Source organism: Aspergillus pseudotamarii (assembly GCF_009193445.1).
Source record: "Aspergillus pseudotamarii strain CBS 117625 unplaced genomic scaffold BDV38scaffold_50, whole genome shotgun sequence".
Taxonomy (NCBI): domain Eukaryota; kingdom Fungi; phylum Ascomycota; class Eurotiomycetes; order Eurotiales; family Aspergillaceae; genus Aspergillus; species Aspergillus pseudotamarii.
Window position 1 is genome coordinate 239,129 of NW_022475064.1, and position 18,729 is coordinate 257,857.

At 46.2% G+C, this 18,729-nt stretch overlaps 5 protein-coding genes across 5 annotated transcripts; 3 read left to right on the forward strand and 2 right to left on the reverse strand.

Moving 5' to 3' along the window:
- The first annotated feature begins 60 nt into the window (after positions 1 to 60).
- On the forward strand, positions 61 to 1,574 carry BDV38DRAFT_254278 (calmodulin). The gene is made up of 6 exons (XM_032055312.1): positions 61 to 238; positions 346 to 402; positions 495 to 510; positions 639 to 764; positions 821 to 1,033; positions 1,100 to 1,574. Exons 1-6 carry the CDS (start codon positions 236 to 238, stop codon positions 1,132 to 1,134), a joined length of 450 nt encoding a protein of 149 aa, XP_031910864.1. The 5' UTR covers positions 61 to 235; the 3' UTR covers positions 1,135 to 1,574.
- Positions 1,575 to 1,732: 158 nt separating this feature from the next.
- BDV38DRAFT_254282 (uncharacterized protein) lies at positions 1,733 to 3,495 on the reverse strand. Its single transcript, XM_032055313.1, has 3 exons — positions 3,195 to 3,495; positions 2,874 to 3,137; positions 1,733 to 2,778 (listed from the first exon to the last, which is right to left on the reverse strand). The coding sequence occupies exons 2-3, from the start codon at positions 2,885 to 2,887 to the stop codon at positions 1,755 to 1,757; spliced, it is 1,038 nt and encodes a 345-aa protein (XP_031910865.1). The 5' UTR covers positions 2,888 to 3,137; positions 3,195 to 3,495; the 3' UTR covers positions 1,733 to 1,754.
- Positions 3,496 to 4,227: 732 nt separating this feature from the next.
- Positions 4,228 to 6,444, forward strand: BDV38DRAFT_155663 (glycoside hydrolase family 47 protein). The gene is made up of 4 exons (XM_032051706.1): positions 4,228 to 5,046; positions 5,121 to 5,897; positions 5,959 to 6,216; positions 6,307 to 6,444. Exons 1-4 carry the CDS (start codon positions 4,334 to 4,336, stop codon positions 6,344 to 6,346), a joined length of 1,788 nt encoding a protein of 595 aa, XP_031910866.1. The 5' UTR covers positions 4,228 to 4,333; the 3' UTR covers positions 6,347 to 6,444.
- On the reverse strand, positions 6,307 to 8,009 carry BDV38DRAFT_155670 (uncharacterized protein). The gene is made up of 5 exons (XM_032051707.1): positions 7,783 to 8,009; positions 7,597 to 7,701; positions 7,307 to 7,531; positions 7,100 to 7,242; positions 6,307 to 7,044 (listed from the first exon to the last, which is right to left on the reverse strand). The coding sequence occupies exons 1-5, from the start codon at positions 7,975 to 7,977 to the stop codon at positions 6,543 to 6,545; spliced, it is 1,170 nt and encodes a 389-aa protein (XP_031910867.1). The 5' UTR covers positions 7,978 to 8,009; the 3' UTR covers positions 6,307 to 6,542.
- Positions 8,010 to 9,307: 1,298 nt separating this feature from the next.
- On the forward strand, positions 9,308 to 11,237 carry BDV38DRAFT_273346 (putative GABA permease; the record flags this gene model as incomplete). The annotated part of the gene is made up of 7 exons (XM_032057660.1): positions 9,308 to 9,460; positions 9,511 to 9,581; positions 9,634 to 9,747; positions 9,808 to 9,890; positions 9,942 to 10,343; positions 10,396 to 10,721; positions 10,803 to 11,237. The coding sequence occupies 7 exons, from the start codon at positions 9,308 to 9,310 to the stop codon at positions 11,235 to 11,237; spliced, it is 1,584 nt and encodes a 527-aa protein (XP_031910868.1).
- Positions 11,238 to 18,729: the final 7,492 nt, after the last annotated feature.

The following is an 18,729-nucleotide window of genomic DNA, read 5'->3' on the forward strand; positions in this document are numbered from 1 at the left end:
ACGTTTTGCGACCGCCTTGTGAGGCGCTCAGCTCTGTGGTCGGCCGGGCTGGCCATTTATTATGATTGAAGTAAGTCGGGTCGGTTCCCCTTAAACAACGCCCGTCGTCCCAACCTTCCCCCCACCACTATCAGCGCGGTCACTTCTTGAACCTCCCACACATTCTCATTTCTTTATATCTTTGTTCCTCTCCATATTTTACCATCACTATTTACACCCCCCTCCTACATTCACCATGGTATGCCATCCTTTCTTCCACCATGTCCAGTCGTGTTGAAAATCCCCCACTTTGCGGGGCAGATCGTCTGGCATTCTGAACGAAATTGCTGACAGCGCATCCTCTAGGCCGACTCTTTGACTGAAGAACAGGTCTCCGAGTACAAGGAGGCCTTCTCCCTATTCGTAAGTCATGATCATCGTTCGCGAAAATCGGTTTTTATTAGTCGTCTTTATTTGAACACAAGCTGACTGGGATTCTCTTGGGTTTCCTATAGGACAAGGACGGTGATGGTTAGTACAGTTATATTTCATTCCGTCTCCCTTCAAGTGCGACCAATATCTTTTAGCCGCCATAATTTTATCCATTTTCTGTTCGATCGGCTGAAGTCTTGGCATTGATGGATTGACTTGATATGCAGGCCAGATCACCACCAAGGAGTTGGGCACTGTCATGCGCTCTCTGGGCCAAAACCCGTCTGAGTCGGAACTCCAGGACATGATTAACGAGGTTGACGCCGATAACAATGGCACCATTGACTTTCCTGGTACGAGAGGGCTTCCGTACGATTCACAAATAATATAGCTGTTAATATTCAATCAGAGTTCCTCACGATGATGGCGAGAAAGATGAAGGATACCGACTCTGAGGAGGAGATCCGGGAGGCTTTCAAGGTTTTCGACCGCGATAACAACGGTTTCATCTCCGCTGCCGAATTGCGCCACGTCATGACCTCCATCGGCGAGAAGCTTACTGATGACGAAGTTGATGAGATGATCCGCGAAGCGGATCAGGATGGTGACGGTCGGATTGACTGTACGTTTCGAGAAGCCCTCCCACACCTATTGCGGCTGTGAAACCGGTGATACTGATCGATTTTAGACAACGAGTTCGTCCAGCTCATGATGCAAAAATAAGCGCTACCTTCCTGTATATCCCGCCAATTGATAGCGAAAATGAGCGAGAGCAAAGAAATCTATTCCTCATGTCTCATTCCCGTTTCTGCCATTGCTCGTAGTCTACTGAGGCCGACATCCGCTGTCGATGGCAGTTGGCCATGCGTACTATTTTAGGCGTTGTCTTTTTCTCGCGGGATGAATGCAGTTGGATGGATTTAGACTGAGCTAAACAATTCGAGATGATGAGATGGTGGTGTCTGAAACCGCCGAATGTCTCTTGTTCGGCATGCCCGCTTTTGGCTTGCAATTTTCTATGCCATTTTTCTTCGCCCTTTTCTCTGACCTACTATTTACGATTATATACAGCCCTTTCGCGTTCCTGGCTTCTGCTCTTAGGCTCTTTGATCCCCGTAGCAGGTTTGGCTGCACATTTTTAGAGAAAAAAAAAAAAAAAAAAAGAGGTCCTCTGCATACCCCGAATTACTTTATTGTTTCTCTACGTTTTGCTAGACATAAGCTGTTATCTATCATACCTTGAGAAGTTGCTAGGTTTAAATGGTATTTATTCGCTAGGAAATGAAGGAACTCAGGTAAAGACCATTAATTATCCATAAGCTGTGATGTAACGTTCCGCACCCTTAGCGATTAAATCTAAAAATTTCCATGAATTGCCTCGCCACATCAACTCCAGCGTCCGGGTCGGGATCTTCATCCTGCTGCCCGCTTCCCATGACACTGGTAGATGGTTGGCGTGCTTTCTGATCTCCTAACTGCTTCAACTTTCGCAACTGCTCTTTGGATTCCCTGCCGATATCCTGCACAAGAATTGCTTCCCGCGCCCCTTGAATATCCAAGCGCGCCCAGAACTCTCGAATTAATGTCGCAGTCGCAGCATATTCAGCATCAATATCTGCCTCCTCAAGACCCTCAGGAAACGCCATGTCGATCCTAGAATCACCGTCGTCATCTGGTAAGCCGCTATCTCTAGGGCCGCTGAACGCCTTCTTGGACAGGCTAAACAGCGACGCGATGGACGTCACTAACGACGGACCCTTCCATTCTATCTCAACAACCGTACCCCTGACTCTTGCAGCTGGTTGCGTCTGTCGTACATCACCAATTCGGACCCGAAAATCACCAACATCATAGACGACACCGCCAGGAACCGTAACGGTGTGTCGATGGCACCAGAACGGTTGGCAAGCGTAAACAAAGTGTTGAAAGAGTGTACTGCAAGCCGGTAATGGAACAGTCGTCATAACCATTGACGAGTGATCCTGACTGTTCAGTGCCGTAGCCTGTGTAGGTGTCGCGGTCTGTTGTGGAATTGGGGTTGGAGAGGCGGGACTCGGTGCCCCTGGAGCTACTGCACCAGGACTCCCGCCGCCGGAATGAGCGTGGGGCACCTTTTCTGGGGGCGGAGACGTGTAGATAAACCCATGATTTGGAAAGTAGGTTAGAGAGAGGAACTGCATGTACCTCGGTTGTGCGGGACGCTGAGACGCTGATGCAGGTAGACAGGATGGGGTATCCCGCATCAGCTTGTGCTCTAGAGCCCAACGGCCCACAGGAATGGGTTCATCGGTTAATGATGAATGAAGACGCTCTGTAACTGTAGCGAACGCCGTGGAGGCGTTGGGGTTTGATGGGATGAAGAAGACCCTGTTGCTGTCAGCATCGCGATCGAAAAGCTTGAAAGCCTCCAGGATCTCCTCAGAGTCGGTATGTGCGATTTTGAATGGAAGCGGTGTCCATACCCAGTGATTGGCATCTTGATAAAAACTCAGAATGTTGATAGGAGTGGTTCCCCAGAGGTTATGTCTCTTAGATCCAGGTATCTGCGTATATATCTTGTATCCAAATAGACGGTTGAGAAAATGATACCAAGTGGATCCAAAGCCCAAAGAACCAAATATAAAAGATGGTAATGTAAATATAATAGAGTCTACGCTCGTCTGATACAGCCATTCAGCAGCTACCACAGTACATAGTAGACCGAGTTGCGACTCGCATGTGACGGTCTAGCTTTGTCAGTGACTATGCCAATGAAGCTGAAGCATGCTGGTTGGGTTCCATACCTTAGTAATTGCTATTGCTGGGAACGATATATTTGATTTCAGATTTAATTCAGACTAAATGAGTGCCAGGAAGGTGATATCACCTGATTGGATCTGACCGACGCCAATAGGCTATGCTATGATATAGTTTATCCAGTAACACTTCCGTATATAGCAATCGTCGATCTTGGGAGCAAACTGTGGTTGCCCGAGGCATCAATGCAAACAAGGCAAACTCTTTGCCAAGAGTGACACACGACACCCATCCCAAACCATGGTTGAGCGCCACTAACTTACGATTTCATCTCCACTTTGAGGAAACAACTTTATCCAAAAATCCACAACTTGTTCCAAATCTCAACCTGGACATTTCCAGCTAATTTATCGATTTGGTCTGGTACCACCGCATTGACATTCTCTCACGCCACATTCCCAATAATCAAAAGTACCTTCCCTACGTCCACAGCCAAGACGCGGCAAAAAGATATGCTGAGACAGTGGAGCACAGGGGCATTCTGGAGGCGGGATGTCATGTTAAGAATAGCACATTTGGCTGGGCTAAGCCTTCCCCTTCCAGGGCCCTAAAGCTCTAAGGGTCCCAGGGACCACTTTGATTACGCAATGCCCACTGTATCATTTTCTTGACCAATACTCACTTCGGCAGGACACCGCAGCCACACCTTTCGCACAGGCTCCCCTTCCCGATCAACATGCCAATCATTGCCTAGATGTTTGATAATGGAAAGCCATGCACTTACAGCAGGATTCCTGATCAATCGCCTCCATACTCACCTGCCAATCAATGTGAAAGGACAGGTCGAGCCAACGGCGATCACTGGGGCTAAAATGCTACAACGTACTCCAACTCTCCATATTAACAAAGAATTAATGTCTGGGGTGCTTTGTTCATTCCCCCTTGATGGATGCTCTAGGCTTTTCTCTTCCTGACTTGGAAATTTTGAGTCTCTTCTCTTCCCTCTCCAGCATTAGAAGTGCTACTCTAACCTCTGAGCATGCTGTATTTACATTCCTTAATGTTGTGTCATTCGTTTTCGGCCTAATTTCGAGCTTCAAAGAGCTCATTAACATTCTCTTGCCCGCTGTCCTTCCACCTTTTTAACTAAGGCTACTTTTGTGGTAATTCGGTCCTTTTTCACAACATGCTTTGCGTTCGAAAAAGCTATTTTCTTCCAACATTTGTCTTAGTGTTCCTCACGTATATCCTTTTCTCTAGTCTACCGCCAGGCGCGGAGATACCGTACTTTGACGACCCCGCAAAATATGGACCTCCTCCTCCAAGGCCCCCTCCGAAGGGCAACGACCTAATCCATTATAGAAATCCCACTGAGCAGCACCCGGTGGAAGAATATATCCCCCTTCCAACAGCTACCCCGTCTCCTATTCCCCGTATCCAGTATGAATTTCCTGCGGAATCATGGTTCACTCGCAGACGAAGGGTGAAGAAGCAGAATGCCGTGCGGAATGCCTTCAAACACGCATGGAATGGATACAAGAAGCATGCGTGGCTACGGGATGAGCTCTCGCCCCTCAGTGCTGAATATCGAGAATCATTTGGTGGATGGGCAGCTACCCTGGTTGATTCTCTCGATTCACTTATCATCATGGGGTTGACGGACGAATTCGAAGATGCGTTGCAAGCAATTGAACAGATTGATTTCTCGACCACTGGCGCCACGCAAATCAATGTATTCGAGACGAATATCCGATACCTAGGAGGATTTCTGGGAGCTTACGATCTAACCAACGGAAGTTACCCCATACTTTTGAAGAAAGCAGTAGAGGTTGCCGACCTGATATATGGCTCGTTTGATACTCGCAATAGAATGCCCCAGTCTCGTTGGGAGTGGACAAGGTGAGATCGGATCCTTGTTGAAGTGGCCAAAAATGCCATGTGAGCAGTACAGAACAGTGCTAACAAATTTATAGGTCGGCGCTAGGAATGGGTATTCAGCCCAGCCGCAACACTATTCTTGCTGAACTGGGTTCTCTGAATCTAGAATTCACCAGAATGTCGCAGTTAACCAAGGATCCAAAGTATTTCGACGCAATTCAAAGGATTGCCGATAAGCTGGAATCCGCACAGTCGCGCACACAAGTACCTGGTTTGTGGCCTATGATGGTCGATGCTCATGATATGGAATTCACCGATCCTCGATTCACTGTCGGTGGAATGGCCGACTCCACTTACGAGTATCTCCCCAAGGAACACATATTATTGGGGGCGCAGACGAATCAATACAGGAAAATGTACGATGCGGCGATGAACTCCATTAAGAAGCGGCTGCTTTTCCGGGGCATGACCAAGGATGGGAAGGACATCATGTTCGCAGGCAATATCCGCTCTACTTCTAAAAGCGTCATCGAACCCCAATTTGAACACCTAAAGTGCTTTCTGGGAGGGACTGTAGGCATAGGAGCCAAGGTGTTTGACCGCCCCGAGGAATTATCAATCGCGCGGAAATTGACCGATGGCTGTATCTGGGCTTATGACATTATGCCGACAGGGATCATGCCCGAGGCATTGTATGTCAGTCCTTGCAAGAACATGGATGATTGCGAGTGGGATGAGCAGAAATGGCACACTGATATCCTTCGTCGTTTCGCCAAATACTCCCAAGGGGAAGAAGCTGCCCAGAAAATTATCAGCAGCAATAAACTGCCACCAGGCGTGACTGAGATCCCGGATGCAAGTTATAACTTGAGGTATGTGAGCTATTTGTTTACCCAACATATTACTCTCGATGCATATTGATGGATGATTTAGACCGGAGGCTATCGAATCTGTATTCATTATGTACCGTATCACGGGGGACAAGGAACTGCAAGATGCTGCATGGCGGATGTTCCGTAGCATCGAGAAGATGACGCAGACTCGCTACGCGCATGCAGCTATCTCCGATGTGCGAAACCCTCAGTCAACCCAGCTGGACTATATGGAAAGTTTCTGGCTCGCAGAGACGCTCAAGTACTTCTATCTGATTTTCTCTGAGCCGGACGTCGTCAACTTGGACGAATACGTACTGTATGTATCCCCAATGTCCCAACCGGACAGACGTCCTATGACAGGCTGTTTGGGATACTAAAACCAGAGTTACTAACGCCAATCACATAGTAACACCGAGGCGCACCCATTCAGACGGCCAACCGCGTGAACATGACGCTGAGCCTTTTCACCTTCATGTCTTATGTCATTCAGATCTGGCTAGGTAAAGGGGATTTCGGCGCAAAGGAGTTACATAGAGGTATAAATTAGCAGGACTAAATTCTATCTATGGATATACAATATCACTCTCATAAGAGAGCATCATAATGAATCATAAAATACAGAGAAATATTGTAATCCCACATCTAACTCCTTCTATCGAACTCAATTGTATATTGTACATCCTTCCGAATAAACATTCTCCCTCCACTACATTCAATAGGGTCCGATCCATCCCTCTCCACAAGCTCAATAGATGAATTCATTGGTCTAGCCTTTGGCGCACCACTCTCGTCGCTCCTCAGCCTTTCATGGGTCTTCGACCATGTTCCCGACCGTGACACACGCCATCTCTCCCTCCCATCCACCACCGAAGGCAAACATCTAGTGCCTGATTTTGACGAGGAAGAATGATCTTTCGGCGTCCTCGACGCAGACCCACTCTCCAAATTCGTGTCGCCTGCTGTCCCGTAGTTCGTACTCACAGCTGCCATGAACGGCCGGAGACAAAACACGCTGCATGCAACGAGGGCATAGTTCAGCTCAACCTGGGCCCATAATATCGGTTCGACGACAGCGAGAGTAGGATCCGGTGATGAGATCTTTTGATTCAAAACATAGATATGCAGTATGGAGAAGATGACGAGCCTAGGACAAACGTCAGCCAGCTATGACGTAAATAGGGATAGGGGTTAATCCTTACGGGAGGCGAAAGAGAAAGGCAAAGCCGATAGGTAGTTTGCGCTTGAGGGGCATAAATAGACCAGCTAGTAGGGTAACTGCGAGGCCGAAAAGAAACATTTCAGTTAGAATATCCATTGCGACGATGAATTGCCAGCGTTTTAACTTTACGGGGTTGTGTTAGCTAAGTCCGTAATAAAGGAGTCGAGGATATAGACGGAAGACTTACCAGATTCACGCATTGTCCTCCGGCGCCTTTCCAGGGTCTATTTAGCTCGCAGTTGATAGCGATGATGAATACTGATGTGATTATCCATGCTGTACAGAGAGCGAGTGTAGCCCAGGAGATCCGGTTATGTAGTTTTTGGGGTGTGAGACGGAGGTGGATGCCCACTACGCAGCATTTGGAGACGTAGATGGTGATTAGGTAGAGAATGTCGCTGACTGTGACTAACTATAGGTATCTTTGTCAGGAAGTTGAACTTTCTGGACCATATTCTTAGGATTTAGGGCACGTGCTGTCTGAATGTTATCCACTTGGTCGTGCTGTAGCAGATCAATAGCTGTTCCAAATCCGTGAGACACAGCGCAGAATAAGAGCGAGCTTTGGACAACTGCGAAGATCTATTATTGTCAGCGATGTTTTCCCAGTTCTTGCCAATTCTTGTTCAAATTAAAATAGTCAGAGAGATGGCCATAGCTTACCGTCGCTCCTAACAGGACAAAGTCATCGTATGCGAAAGGCGGACTAAGCACCAGTCGCACATAAAGACGAATCAGAAAACTGACTAGCGAGACAACTAGTCCCAGAGCGCCGGTGATGATTATCCAAGCGCCATGATGGGAATCATCTACCACCTGAAAAGGAGGTGAATAGCCCGGAGGGACGTACACGCCCATGACAGCTGAGGACCTGATGGTGACCCCAGCCGATGGAGCAGGATAAATAAAGCAGATTCACCTACGGAGTATACACGGCTATTTCGTTGACTACGCCATGATTACAAGAATGAGGCTTTTTCTTTTTTTTTAATTCCCCTTTGTTTTTGCCTTTTTTTTTTTTTTTTTTTTTTTTTTTTTTTTTTTTTACTTTTTTTCCCTTGGTAATGTGTTCTAGCTAGCCTTAGGGCCAACCAGGCGTCTGAACTAGGGTGGGATATGTGATGACCCTCGAAAAAGCATCGTGCCTAACAGCTGACACGATTATCTTCGTCGATCACCCGCAGTAATTACGATTGGGCTTCGCCGCTCGAATCAGATCTACAGAATCGGACGAGGGCTCCGGTAAGCTCAGACATTTTATCCTTGCAAATATCATCACAAACCTTAGCCAAGACCAACCCTTCTCTCCCTATTTCCTTTGAGTTCGGGAATACCAGCCAGCTTCCGCAGAGCTGCACTGTCTGAAATTGACGCCAGGAGGCTGTTTGATCAAGTCTGGTATGTAGGGCTTTGCTCGTGGAAGGCCGTTTCAGCGTGGTCCAGGCTCACGCTTAAGCTCAGTCAAGGGGGTTTCCGCGCACGATCAGCACCATTCGGTCCATATTAAGCGATAAAGCTCGTGATCGATGTTTTGGCTTTCCACTGTGTCAATAGTCGACGCACGCAAACACCCATAATAACCAATCTTAAATTAGTGACGATCCCGACGGTCACACATGAGCTGACACCCGACATGCGACGTCGGGCGTGGGGGTAAATTAGCATTTATTCATTCCGAAATGCTCGTCACCATGTTGTACATTGAATAACGCCGAGCTTCGGATGATATTCTGCGTCCCTCTGTGGATAGTTGTTTATAAGAGAAAGATTTGGTTCCCTTTGAAACTCATACTCGAGGGGTCCAGTGCCATGCTTGAACCAACGCAGGCACATGTAAGGCGGACGCGAAATGGGAATTAGACTTGGAGACAATAATCAGCACCCAACGATCAACATGCCACAAAATGCCGCGCCTCGCAGACATCGGCGGTCAGGATGACGAGCTCATGCATTCCTCTTTTTCCCTTTTGAATCTTGCTGTCCCACATGGCTGAAACTATGCTTTTCACATGGGCGCGCAAACTAGAGAATATTGTTTTAGCCTCGTTTGGCGAAAACAATTCCCCCCCTCTCTTCCTCGAGACAGAATCTATCCCTACTACGATAGAACTTCCTCCATTACTCTCGAAAGATCCTCATGTACTAACTGGACCTTCGCCCTATTGGCAAATCTAGAGGTGTCTGCGCCATGGTACATGCTGCTGGCCTTAAACATGAAGCTGAGGCATTCGGCATCTCCGAGGCTGGATATGCCACTAAAGGCCTTGTTGAGCCCAAATATATGGGCACTATAGCAGACCAAAAAGATATGAATGTTCTGGGCCGAGTCCAAGTTCTGCGGGTGAGTCTGTCGATGTCGATCAACGTATAGTACTGACATCGCTAGTTTAGAGGAATTTCCGATTTATTTCAATTGTTGGGTTCGGTTGTACATTGATATCCACGTGGGAAGTCATACTAACGTATGTTTGTCTGATCCACCTGGAATTGCTTGTACAACTAACTGCTGGGCAGGTTGTTGAGTGCTGGCTTAACCGACGGTGGAAGTGCTGGCTTGATATGGGGTTTTATCATTGTTTCATTAGGGTTCGCCCTTGTATTTGCCAGCATAGCGGAGATGGCGTCAATGTGTGCTCCATGGTTGCTTCATTACTATTCGTGGGTGTCAAGCTGACGTTTTCCCAACAGGGCTCCGACATCTGGGGGCCAGTATCATTGGGTATCCGAGTTCGCGCCTCGTAGATACCAAAAGTTCCTGAGTTATATCACCGGTATTCCGTGTCAAAACCCATCTTCACTCTTCAATTTACTAACGATAATAGGCTGGCTCTGCGCAATGGGATGGCAGTGCGCTATTGTATCCATTGCATTTCTTGCCGGCACTATCATCCAAGGTTTGATTGTACTCAACGATTCGACGTACGATTTTCAACGTTGGCACGGCACTCTATTTGTAATAGCTATTACAACATTTTCTATTCTTTTCAATACCTTTCTAGCTAAGAACCTGCCCATGGTAGAAGGCTTGATTTTGATCCTTCATGTCATCGGGCTGTTTGCGATTATCATCCCTTTGTGGGTGCTTGCTCCCCGGAACAACGCCAGAGCTGTTTTTACTGAATTCAACAACGGAGGAGGATGGAACAGCCCCGGTACTGCGACACTGGTCGGCCTATCGACTACCATTACCTCTATGATCGGATATGATTGCTCTGTGCATATGTGTAAGTGGTGACCTTTACAATGTATGTGCAAGTAGCTAAGTTACAGGAACAGCCGAAGAAATTAAGGACGCGTCAAATACATTACCCAAAGCAATGATGGCTTCTGTTGGTGTCAATGGTGTTTTGGGCCTCATCATGATTATTACGCTTTGTTTTACCATGGGCGACGTTAACAGCATCCTCGCCAGCCCAACTGGTTTTCCGTTCATACAAATATTCTACAACACCACCAACAGTTTCACAGCAGCAAACACAATGACCGCCATCTTAATTGTGACGTTGACGGCCAGCACTATCACAGAGGTAGCAACAGCGTCCCGGCAGCTGTGGTCCTTTGCGAGAGATGGAGGGCTCCCCTTCTCATCCTTCTTCTCCTATGTACGTTGTCATCGACGGTATCACTAGATGTTATTCCATCAAGTCAGAAGATGAAGAGCTGACATGGTGAATTCGAAATAGGTCACACCGGGATGGCACATCCCACTAAACTCAGTGATGGTCTCTCTTGCAGTCACTATTCTTCTCTCATTGATCAACATCGGTTCCACTGTCGCTCTTCAGGCCATAGTGTCTCTTACAATTACCTCTTTAATGTCTGCCTATATTCTTTCTATTGGCTGCGTCGTTTTTAAACGAATCCGAGGCGAGCCGCTTCCGCCCCGAAGATGGTCTCTTGGCTCTTTCGGTATGGTCATCAATATTACATCTTTGCTGTTTCTATTCCCGATCTTCGTTTTTTCTTTTTTTCCCCTCACTGCGTCAGTTGACAATAAGACGATGAATTGGAGTGTGGCTATGTATGTGGGAGTGCTCGGTTCTGCGTCGGTCTATTACTTGGTTCGAGGGAAGCATCAGTTTATTGCCCCAGTGGCACTCGTCAAGAGGGAAGAATGATGTGGATAGACTTGGCTATTGTGGGTTTGGCAGCGACTTATAATGCACATCACCGAAATCACACAGTAAGGATGCATTAATGTACAGTACCTTCAATGTTGATAGTATTGCTCCATGAATTGTGGAATTGTGAATATGTTCTATTGAATCTTCTCTGCTGTCCATTCCTCCATTTGCATTCCCATATTTATAATCTATTGTAAAATAGGTAATACTTCTATCTCATCCCCAGGATTCGTATTATATCATCCAGCCCACAGCCTCTATCAAGTCTACTCCACTTTCGAACGCCAACCTTACTCTGCCTCTTCCTTCTGGAGGCTAGCAAGCCGGAAGCCATGAGCCTTGGTACCTACTGTTCCAGGAACTGATCCCAATAATACAACATTAGGGGTGCAAAGTACTACTGAACTTGGTAGATTTCTCTACTCAACAGCACTAAACGTAATTTCTGGAAACAATCGACATACCTATTAAAGAACCGACTCATGTATCATCCCGCTGCTCATACTTCCTCTACTTAAGGAATATGGGGCTGTTTTATCACAATTTTCGAAGCGTTGGATCATGGCGAGCTTTCAATACTGGAAGGACATCCCTTAGAGGAAAGTCAACATTTCCATTCCAATATACAAAGCCAGTTGACACCTTCGCTAAGGAAGGATAGAAAAGATACAATAATGCTGGCCAATTAACATATACTGGTAAACGAAATAAGTACCTTGCGACTTCAACTGCAGTGCTCAGTTTATAGCTTCTACCATCCCATGGGCATCAAAAACAGCATAACCAAGCCAGGGCTCTTGTTTGTCGCAAAGAACCCATGATTCCCCTCTAGAATTACTCCTACAAGTAACAAGTTCTAAGTTGCTGTGCACGCATTTGGCCTGGTCCGGTTTTCTGGCAGCTAAGCCCTCTTTATGAAGTCCTAGCAGACGCATTCCAGTTTGACTCCGTGCGTCTTCATCACAACAGCACGGTAAGGAACCTCTTTCTTAGTATTGGTAGTCATCAATTTATGGCTAACTTACTATAGTACTCGTTGATTACATTGCGGTGGGTTCCAATCAAGCGCAGCAAATATGAAACATGCTGAACTGGATGGTGGCTTATAGTTTCTCCTAGCCACTCATTCTTGAGTTTGAGGACTTTATTTTTATTATTCTGGGGGTCTAACAAACCGGACAGAGGGTGGTTCTAAGGTTCTGCAAGATTTGGACATATATATCCCTGAATCTCGAGCCTCAAAGGGCTCCCTGCATTGCTTTGATTAGGCTAATTTGTCATCCAGCCACCTACCTAATATTTTGTCTTCTGGGATTTCGGGCGCTCGCTCATTGCTCTATATCTTTTAGCAAAGGTTATGAGCCTGCGTCTTCGAGACTAGAAGGACTTCTGCAGCATAACCATGACGGAACTTGAGAATATTGCGGATTTCCCGCTGGGAACGGAGACTCTCCTCTCCCCCCAAACACAAAGAATGCGTCTGGAGTTTCAGACTCAATTGACGATTATATTCTCGTCTGAAAAGATCATTATAAGTGGTGAAGCAGACTGTTCGATTTGGTATAATAAGCACAAAGGCCCAGCAGGTCAGTTGATAATCGCAGATGCCAAAAAAGGCCAGACATGTTACTCTTGGCTTGCCACAGTTAATAGTCTAGTTGGGTAAATTCTCATCTAGCGACCCAGAAATCGACAAAAGATATTGATATTTATCAGATGTGACAATTCTAGTGCCTTCCTTGCATGCTAGGAATTGAAAATGCGTTGTTTAGCCTCACACACTGAGACCGAAGCGATCGATGTATAACGAAGGATTCTGAGTGTGAATCCCGCAAAATGGAACCCCCACCCAACAGAATCAACAATTAATCATACAATTGAATGAAATATTGACCAAGGTCTATCATATTTGCTGCTGGGATACCGGTTACTGACCTTATAGATGCCAGCCGGTGTCGGTAAAAATCTAAGCATTTAGAGAGGGCTGACGGCAACAACCGCAAGCCTTGTCACTGGGTTGCCCTACCAGTTTTGGAAGCTGTAGGTTAGCAATCTGCTCTACAAGGTCTCCTAGGGCATTATCCTGGGTAATATAGGTCTTGGTCGGAACCTCTCGAGCCAAGGGCACTGTCAAGACTCAACACAATCTTAAAACGAGCCCCGCAGGCTACACCCCTATATCCCTCGAGTGCATAGGACCCAGCTGATCAAGCTCAAGTCCCCGACACATTTGGCTTTTTTGTTCTTCGTTTCTCATGACAGTGTCAATCATGGGCAGATCCTAGGGTATGGTCATGCTTATGGCTGGCAGAGATCACCGAAATTAGAGATCTTTTGCAGAAGAACGACGCCTATGCCATACGTCCCTTATAATCTGAGACATTTCCTACAGAAATGCTACAAGCTGAAAAGCATTCGCAATATCGACACCTTTTGTTAGATCTTGTCTCTTCCTAAGTGAAGGATTTTTACGACAACCTCGGTCCTTATAGGGCAATGTGCACATCACCATAGGGGTCTTCGCGGGCGAACCTCAAAAGGTTTCATGAGGTCTCGTCGAGAGAGACTATACTATTTTCAATCTTCCTCCCATGGATTTGCTCTTCTCGCAAACCCGCCAGCTGAAATATCCCCTTACAGATCACCGCACGTTGATAAATTCTACGCCCCCCCCTGGAGTAGATGGTATGTTTCCTATGGCCATTCCTCTTTTTCCATTCGTCTTATATCCGGACAAGAACAGAGGGATTTCAGGAGTAACTCTGGGAAATCTCAATATGGCTACCACTACCCAGAAAGCCTTGCGCAAGGTGGCAGAAGTGGTCATCTCTTTGGTGAAGTCTACTGACTAGTTGGATGAGAAAGCCATGATGAAGTCGAAAAGCCTTGGCCGCTATCACGGTGTTTCAGTCCCAGACATCAAACTACTACACAGTGTCTTAGATTTGGGTTTCCTGTTGCGACTACACTACTTTCCGTTAATAATTCAACCTGCCAGGTTGATACCTAAGCACATAGCAAAAGCAGCGGGCTGAGACTGAGACATCCAGCATCAACCATGTGCTTCGAAACCCTAGCTCACAAATATACTTTACTGTGAAATGGCTGAGGAGCCAGTGATATCTTCTGGTAACGCTCACTCCATTTTATAATTCGGCTTTTGATTTCCGGGGAAGTACTTAACGCTACAGCGCACACTTTCATCAAGACTGCCTCTGCAAGTTTAGAACGATATATAACCTTATTCCTGACTCTTAACCCACTGGCGGTTTGCTGATCTCATAGCTGTAGCCCTCAAGACTAAATCTTCCGCTTGAAAGCCTCTTTGGATATAGCTGCATTCAGGGCGGAACAACTATGGCTTTATATTGCCAAAGATCCCGAGAACAAAAGCCAAACGGATATTTGTAGATACTGTGGGGGGATGCTGGGGTCCAATGTCCTCCACCTATACGGCAATTAAGTATGCACCCTCGGACTTTCACCTCACCACCGTTACTAATGGAGCAAGTTCAAGTTCACAGCCCGTTGAAGAAGACAATATTCAAGTAATAGATCCACCTACAGATTACAAGTCCAAAATCCCTGCACCTCCTCCTCCCTCGCCTAATATACTCCCAAGGCATCTACCTACCTCAGAGAGGGCAGTATAGAGAGCTGGATATCGAGATTCAATACAAAGTATCGAGACATTACCGGTGTAGAAACCTGGGAGGACTGTACAGAGTCAGTATACTACCTTCCCCACTACTCGGATTCACGACCAACCTATAATACTCATAAAAAGAAAGTATAAGGAACTGGAGAAAAAGTCCGAGGACCTATATATATAATATAATCCCGTGGTCCAAGAACTACAGGTCCAGACCGGAATTATAGAGCAATAAAAACGCGTGATCCGGTACCTGCAGGACGAAGACAACAATAGACCACCTCCGAGCCCTCCAACAGTATCTATATCTTCTAGGCATCAATAGTACAAGGGCACCTTTCCTTATTATAAGGAACCAATAAGGAATAGACAGATCCCCCTATACTCTTTCGTTGACAAGAGAAATTAGGAGGAGAAGAAGTTTCTTAAAAAGAATCAGGTCACCGCAGATCCTCATTACAACTACACGGAACTACCGGTTGAGGAACCAAGATTGAAGTCCTCTACACCCAGACCATATCAATAACCGCATACCAATTTACCGGAGTCCGATATTGACCTACACATTGGTCAGTTCTTTATACGTATCTCCTTAAGACCCACATTTTTCGTCCGGATTGACCCCACACAATCAGAAACCATCTTTATTCATCTCAATACGGAATAACCAACAGCTAATTACTTTAGTATCATAGAGCAATTCCCGCAAGATACGGTCTGAGTTAAGGAAGGTTGGTATTGCACAGAAATTCGGTGGTGAAATGTTTGGCAGTGATATCTCCGGCATTTATCGGCACGTTATTATAACCGAATTCGATCACTACAAATAGCAAATGTAGGGCTTTTGAGACAAACCATAGGTTGTATCTCTTTACCAAGCACAAAACCAACCCTAATCGCCCCTATTGGAATGTACAAAAGCTGAGATGGCTGGAGTTGGTATCTATATGATTTGATCTTTAATTCCAGGAGCAAAGCTTAACAGTCTCCTCAACTGGAACTGCGCTACAGTCGCCCAGGAGGGGTTCTTTGATTGAGTATTGGATAGAAGCTATTAGCGAAAGGGAAAAACGTGGTTATTATTTCGCCAGACCGAGACTATGCCAGTTCGGTAGATTTACAGGAGGGCTGCTTTCACCTCTAACTGGTCTTCTATCAAACAGAAATATTTTCTAAATTTACAAAGGACTATCGACAGTAATAATGATCCAGACGAGGAATTGGTAAATATGGCGCCATGTGACTTCTTGACGGCACTTGCACTAGACTGTGAAAATGTCCATGTTGACTGGGAGCCATAGACTACTATTGTAGTTTATGCGTTATAGTGTGCATGACAATTTTTGTCCAAACCGCTGCCATGTATATGTGAGGTCCTGCCTAGGAAGCTCCTCCATTTGGCCAAAGCCCTGGACAGCCGAGTTACCAATTGACTAAATCATGCGTCGACCTCGAGCCGGAAGATTGCCTGAATGGAATTCTGAAGAACATGCAATTCATGCCGGCACTGCGTTTCGTGAAATCAAAGCGGTCTTGATGACAGCTCCCTATATTGGTCCAGACAACAGGAAGGGCTCAACATATTCCCTCACAAAGAGTATTTCGCACAGTTTCAATTAGAGTGTGTTTGCGTTATCGATGTGGGTACAGCTGCAGAGTACTGTTGAAAAGCACATAGCGTATCTTCAAGGAGAATGAGAAAATGTGCCAATCGAGGACCTGGCAGTCAAGGACCTACTTACATTGCAGAGGCAACTGAGCACGTTGGTGAGTAACCTTGCTTTCTTAATCGACATCTCTCTAACAACTGGGGTTAGATTGGACCCTCGCCACATATGAGAAGGCTTATAACAGCGCTCCGTGGAATGAACCCATAGCTAGGGCACGGTCCGATGCACTGCTACTACTCGCTGTATACATTCAATTCCAGACAGGTCTGGGCACTTGGTTGCATTAGGGTCTGGCTTGCGATCGATGCTGGCGACAGTTACTCTTCTAAAATCGTGTCCAATGTTAAACGTAAGTCAAAACCTGCATGGCCATTTTCCTGCGTTAAGAGTTGCAAGGAATACAAAAGAGAAGTGCGAGGGTGACGAAATTGAACAACGTCGAAGGAATACGGAAGGTTGTGATTAAGACAAGAATCGATACTATCTTGTTCATAATCCTATCGACGAAAAGTAGGAGAACTTCCGACAATGCCTACAAACTATACCTTATCTTTCGCTTCTTTTATGAGCTTCTGCACACTCAAGTGGAACAGAATGTCAAGCTCCTTTGGCAGAGAAATGACACGAAGATCTATTTCTATCTGGCCAGCAAGATTATAAATTGCGGTGTGCTTATACTATCAAAACCTGAATGGCGGGCGGCACATGTTGAAGCGAGCCATGGACCATTCGAGACCATCATGACGAACCCATATAAGGGCTATTATCATGAAGGGCAGAGGTAGCCTCGTACTATATGATTGCAGTTGTTCATGGCTCTTTTGATACCGATCGTCCCTAGTCAGTAATCAATAAAGGATACAATAGACTCGGACTCTTCATCAAAAACTTTAACATGATGTCAATAAAACAATACAGTTCACTATACATGAAATGTCGAGCAACCTAAGATATGAATTACCCAGATGGGGGACAGTCAACTGCGCTGGAGCAGATAACGCCACTGATAATAATAGTAGTAAAACGGTCGAGACCCACCTCGCTCTCACACAGCCCTTGGAAAATACTTCCCGATTTGTGTCCCAGACGCAATCATTATCGGTAATCTAGCATCGTCTACTCCGCATTTTCTTTCAAGCGGATGCGGGGTGAAAGTCACTTGCCCAAGCCCAGAGGAGAAAGTGTTACAGGTGGAGACCGACGTGTACGATGGCGTGGCGTTAGAGTGAAGTCTTAGGGCTAGTAAAGTCCATTGGCAGGGCTCATCGGCAGACATCCGAACTGACCAAACTATAATAATGTAGATTCGGAAATGCGAACCCTGTACAGTTTATCCTTTTCGGAACAATATGTCATGCATAATCTAATTAGGCAGGAAAAGAGAGATCCCGTCCCCTCAAAGCCCATGACTAGAAGATATTGTTACGTCAAGTCTAGGCAAAACTTCGGCAAATTACTTGATTGATTTGATTTGAGTAGAGCAAAAGCGTAAATGCCTTAAGCATAGACGTAATATTTATACCTAAAGTTAACCAACGGGTGTTGTACGCTGTACGCTGTACCCCGCGCGGAGTAAATCTCTCGGTGCTTGAGGCCTGAACACAGCTCTCGGTTTATGGCGAGGCTCGGGAACGACCGAGACTCACGGCCGGACGTCGGATACCGGTAGCCGATCTAGACGTCATGAGAGATTCTCACTGGGCAGCAATTATGGAACTGTTACTAAGGGCGACACCTAAAACTTGCGGATGGCCCTCCGTACAGAACCCAGGTCGAACGGCAAGGTCGTAGCAAGTTGGCAACAGCCAAGAACATACCCAGTTCCGTCATATTCAAAATCCTAACCGCCAAGGATGAATAGCCTTCCCTAGACAGACGGAGTATCTATCCACCGAAATCTACGGTCCCTCAAGCTAAGGTACAGTACTTTTGTAGCCCCCTTCTGCCAAAGCAAAAGAACCAAAACTGGCAGGTCGTCTGCGCGGGTCCGGAACCCCGAGCCTCGTCAGGCCAAATATATCTTATTCAAGAAACAAATTACGTGGCGCACTTGCAGCTTCACTAAAGAACACTAAGAACACTAAATAGTAAGAGGACTAGTTTAGGTCGGAGTTGGGGCGAGGTCTAGAACTGTCATAGGTTGTTAGACAGAACACTAGTCTGC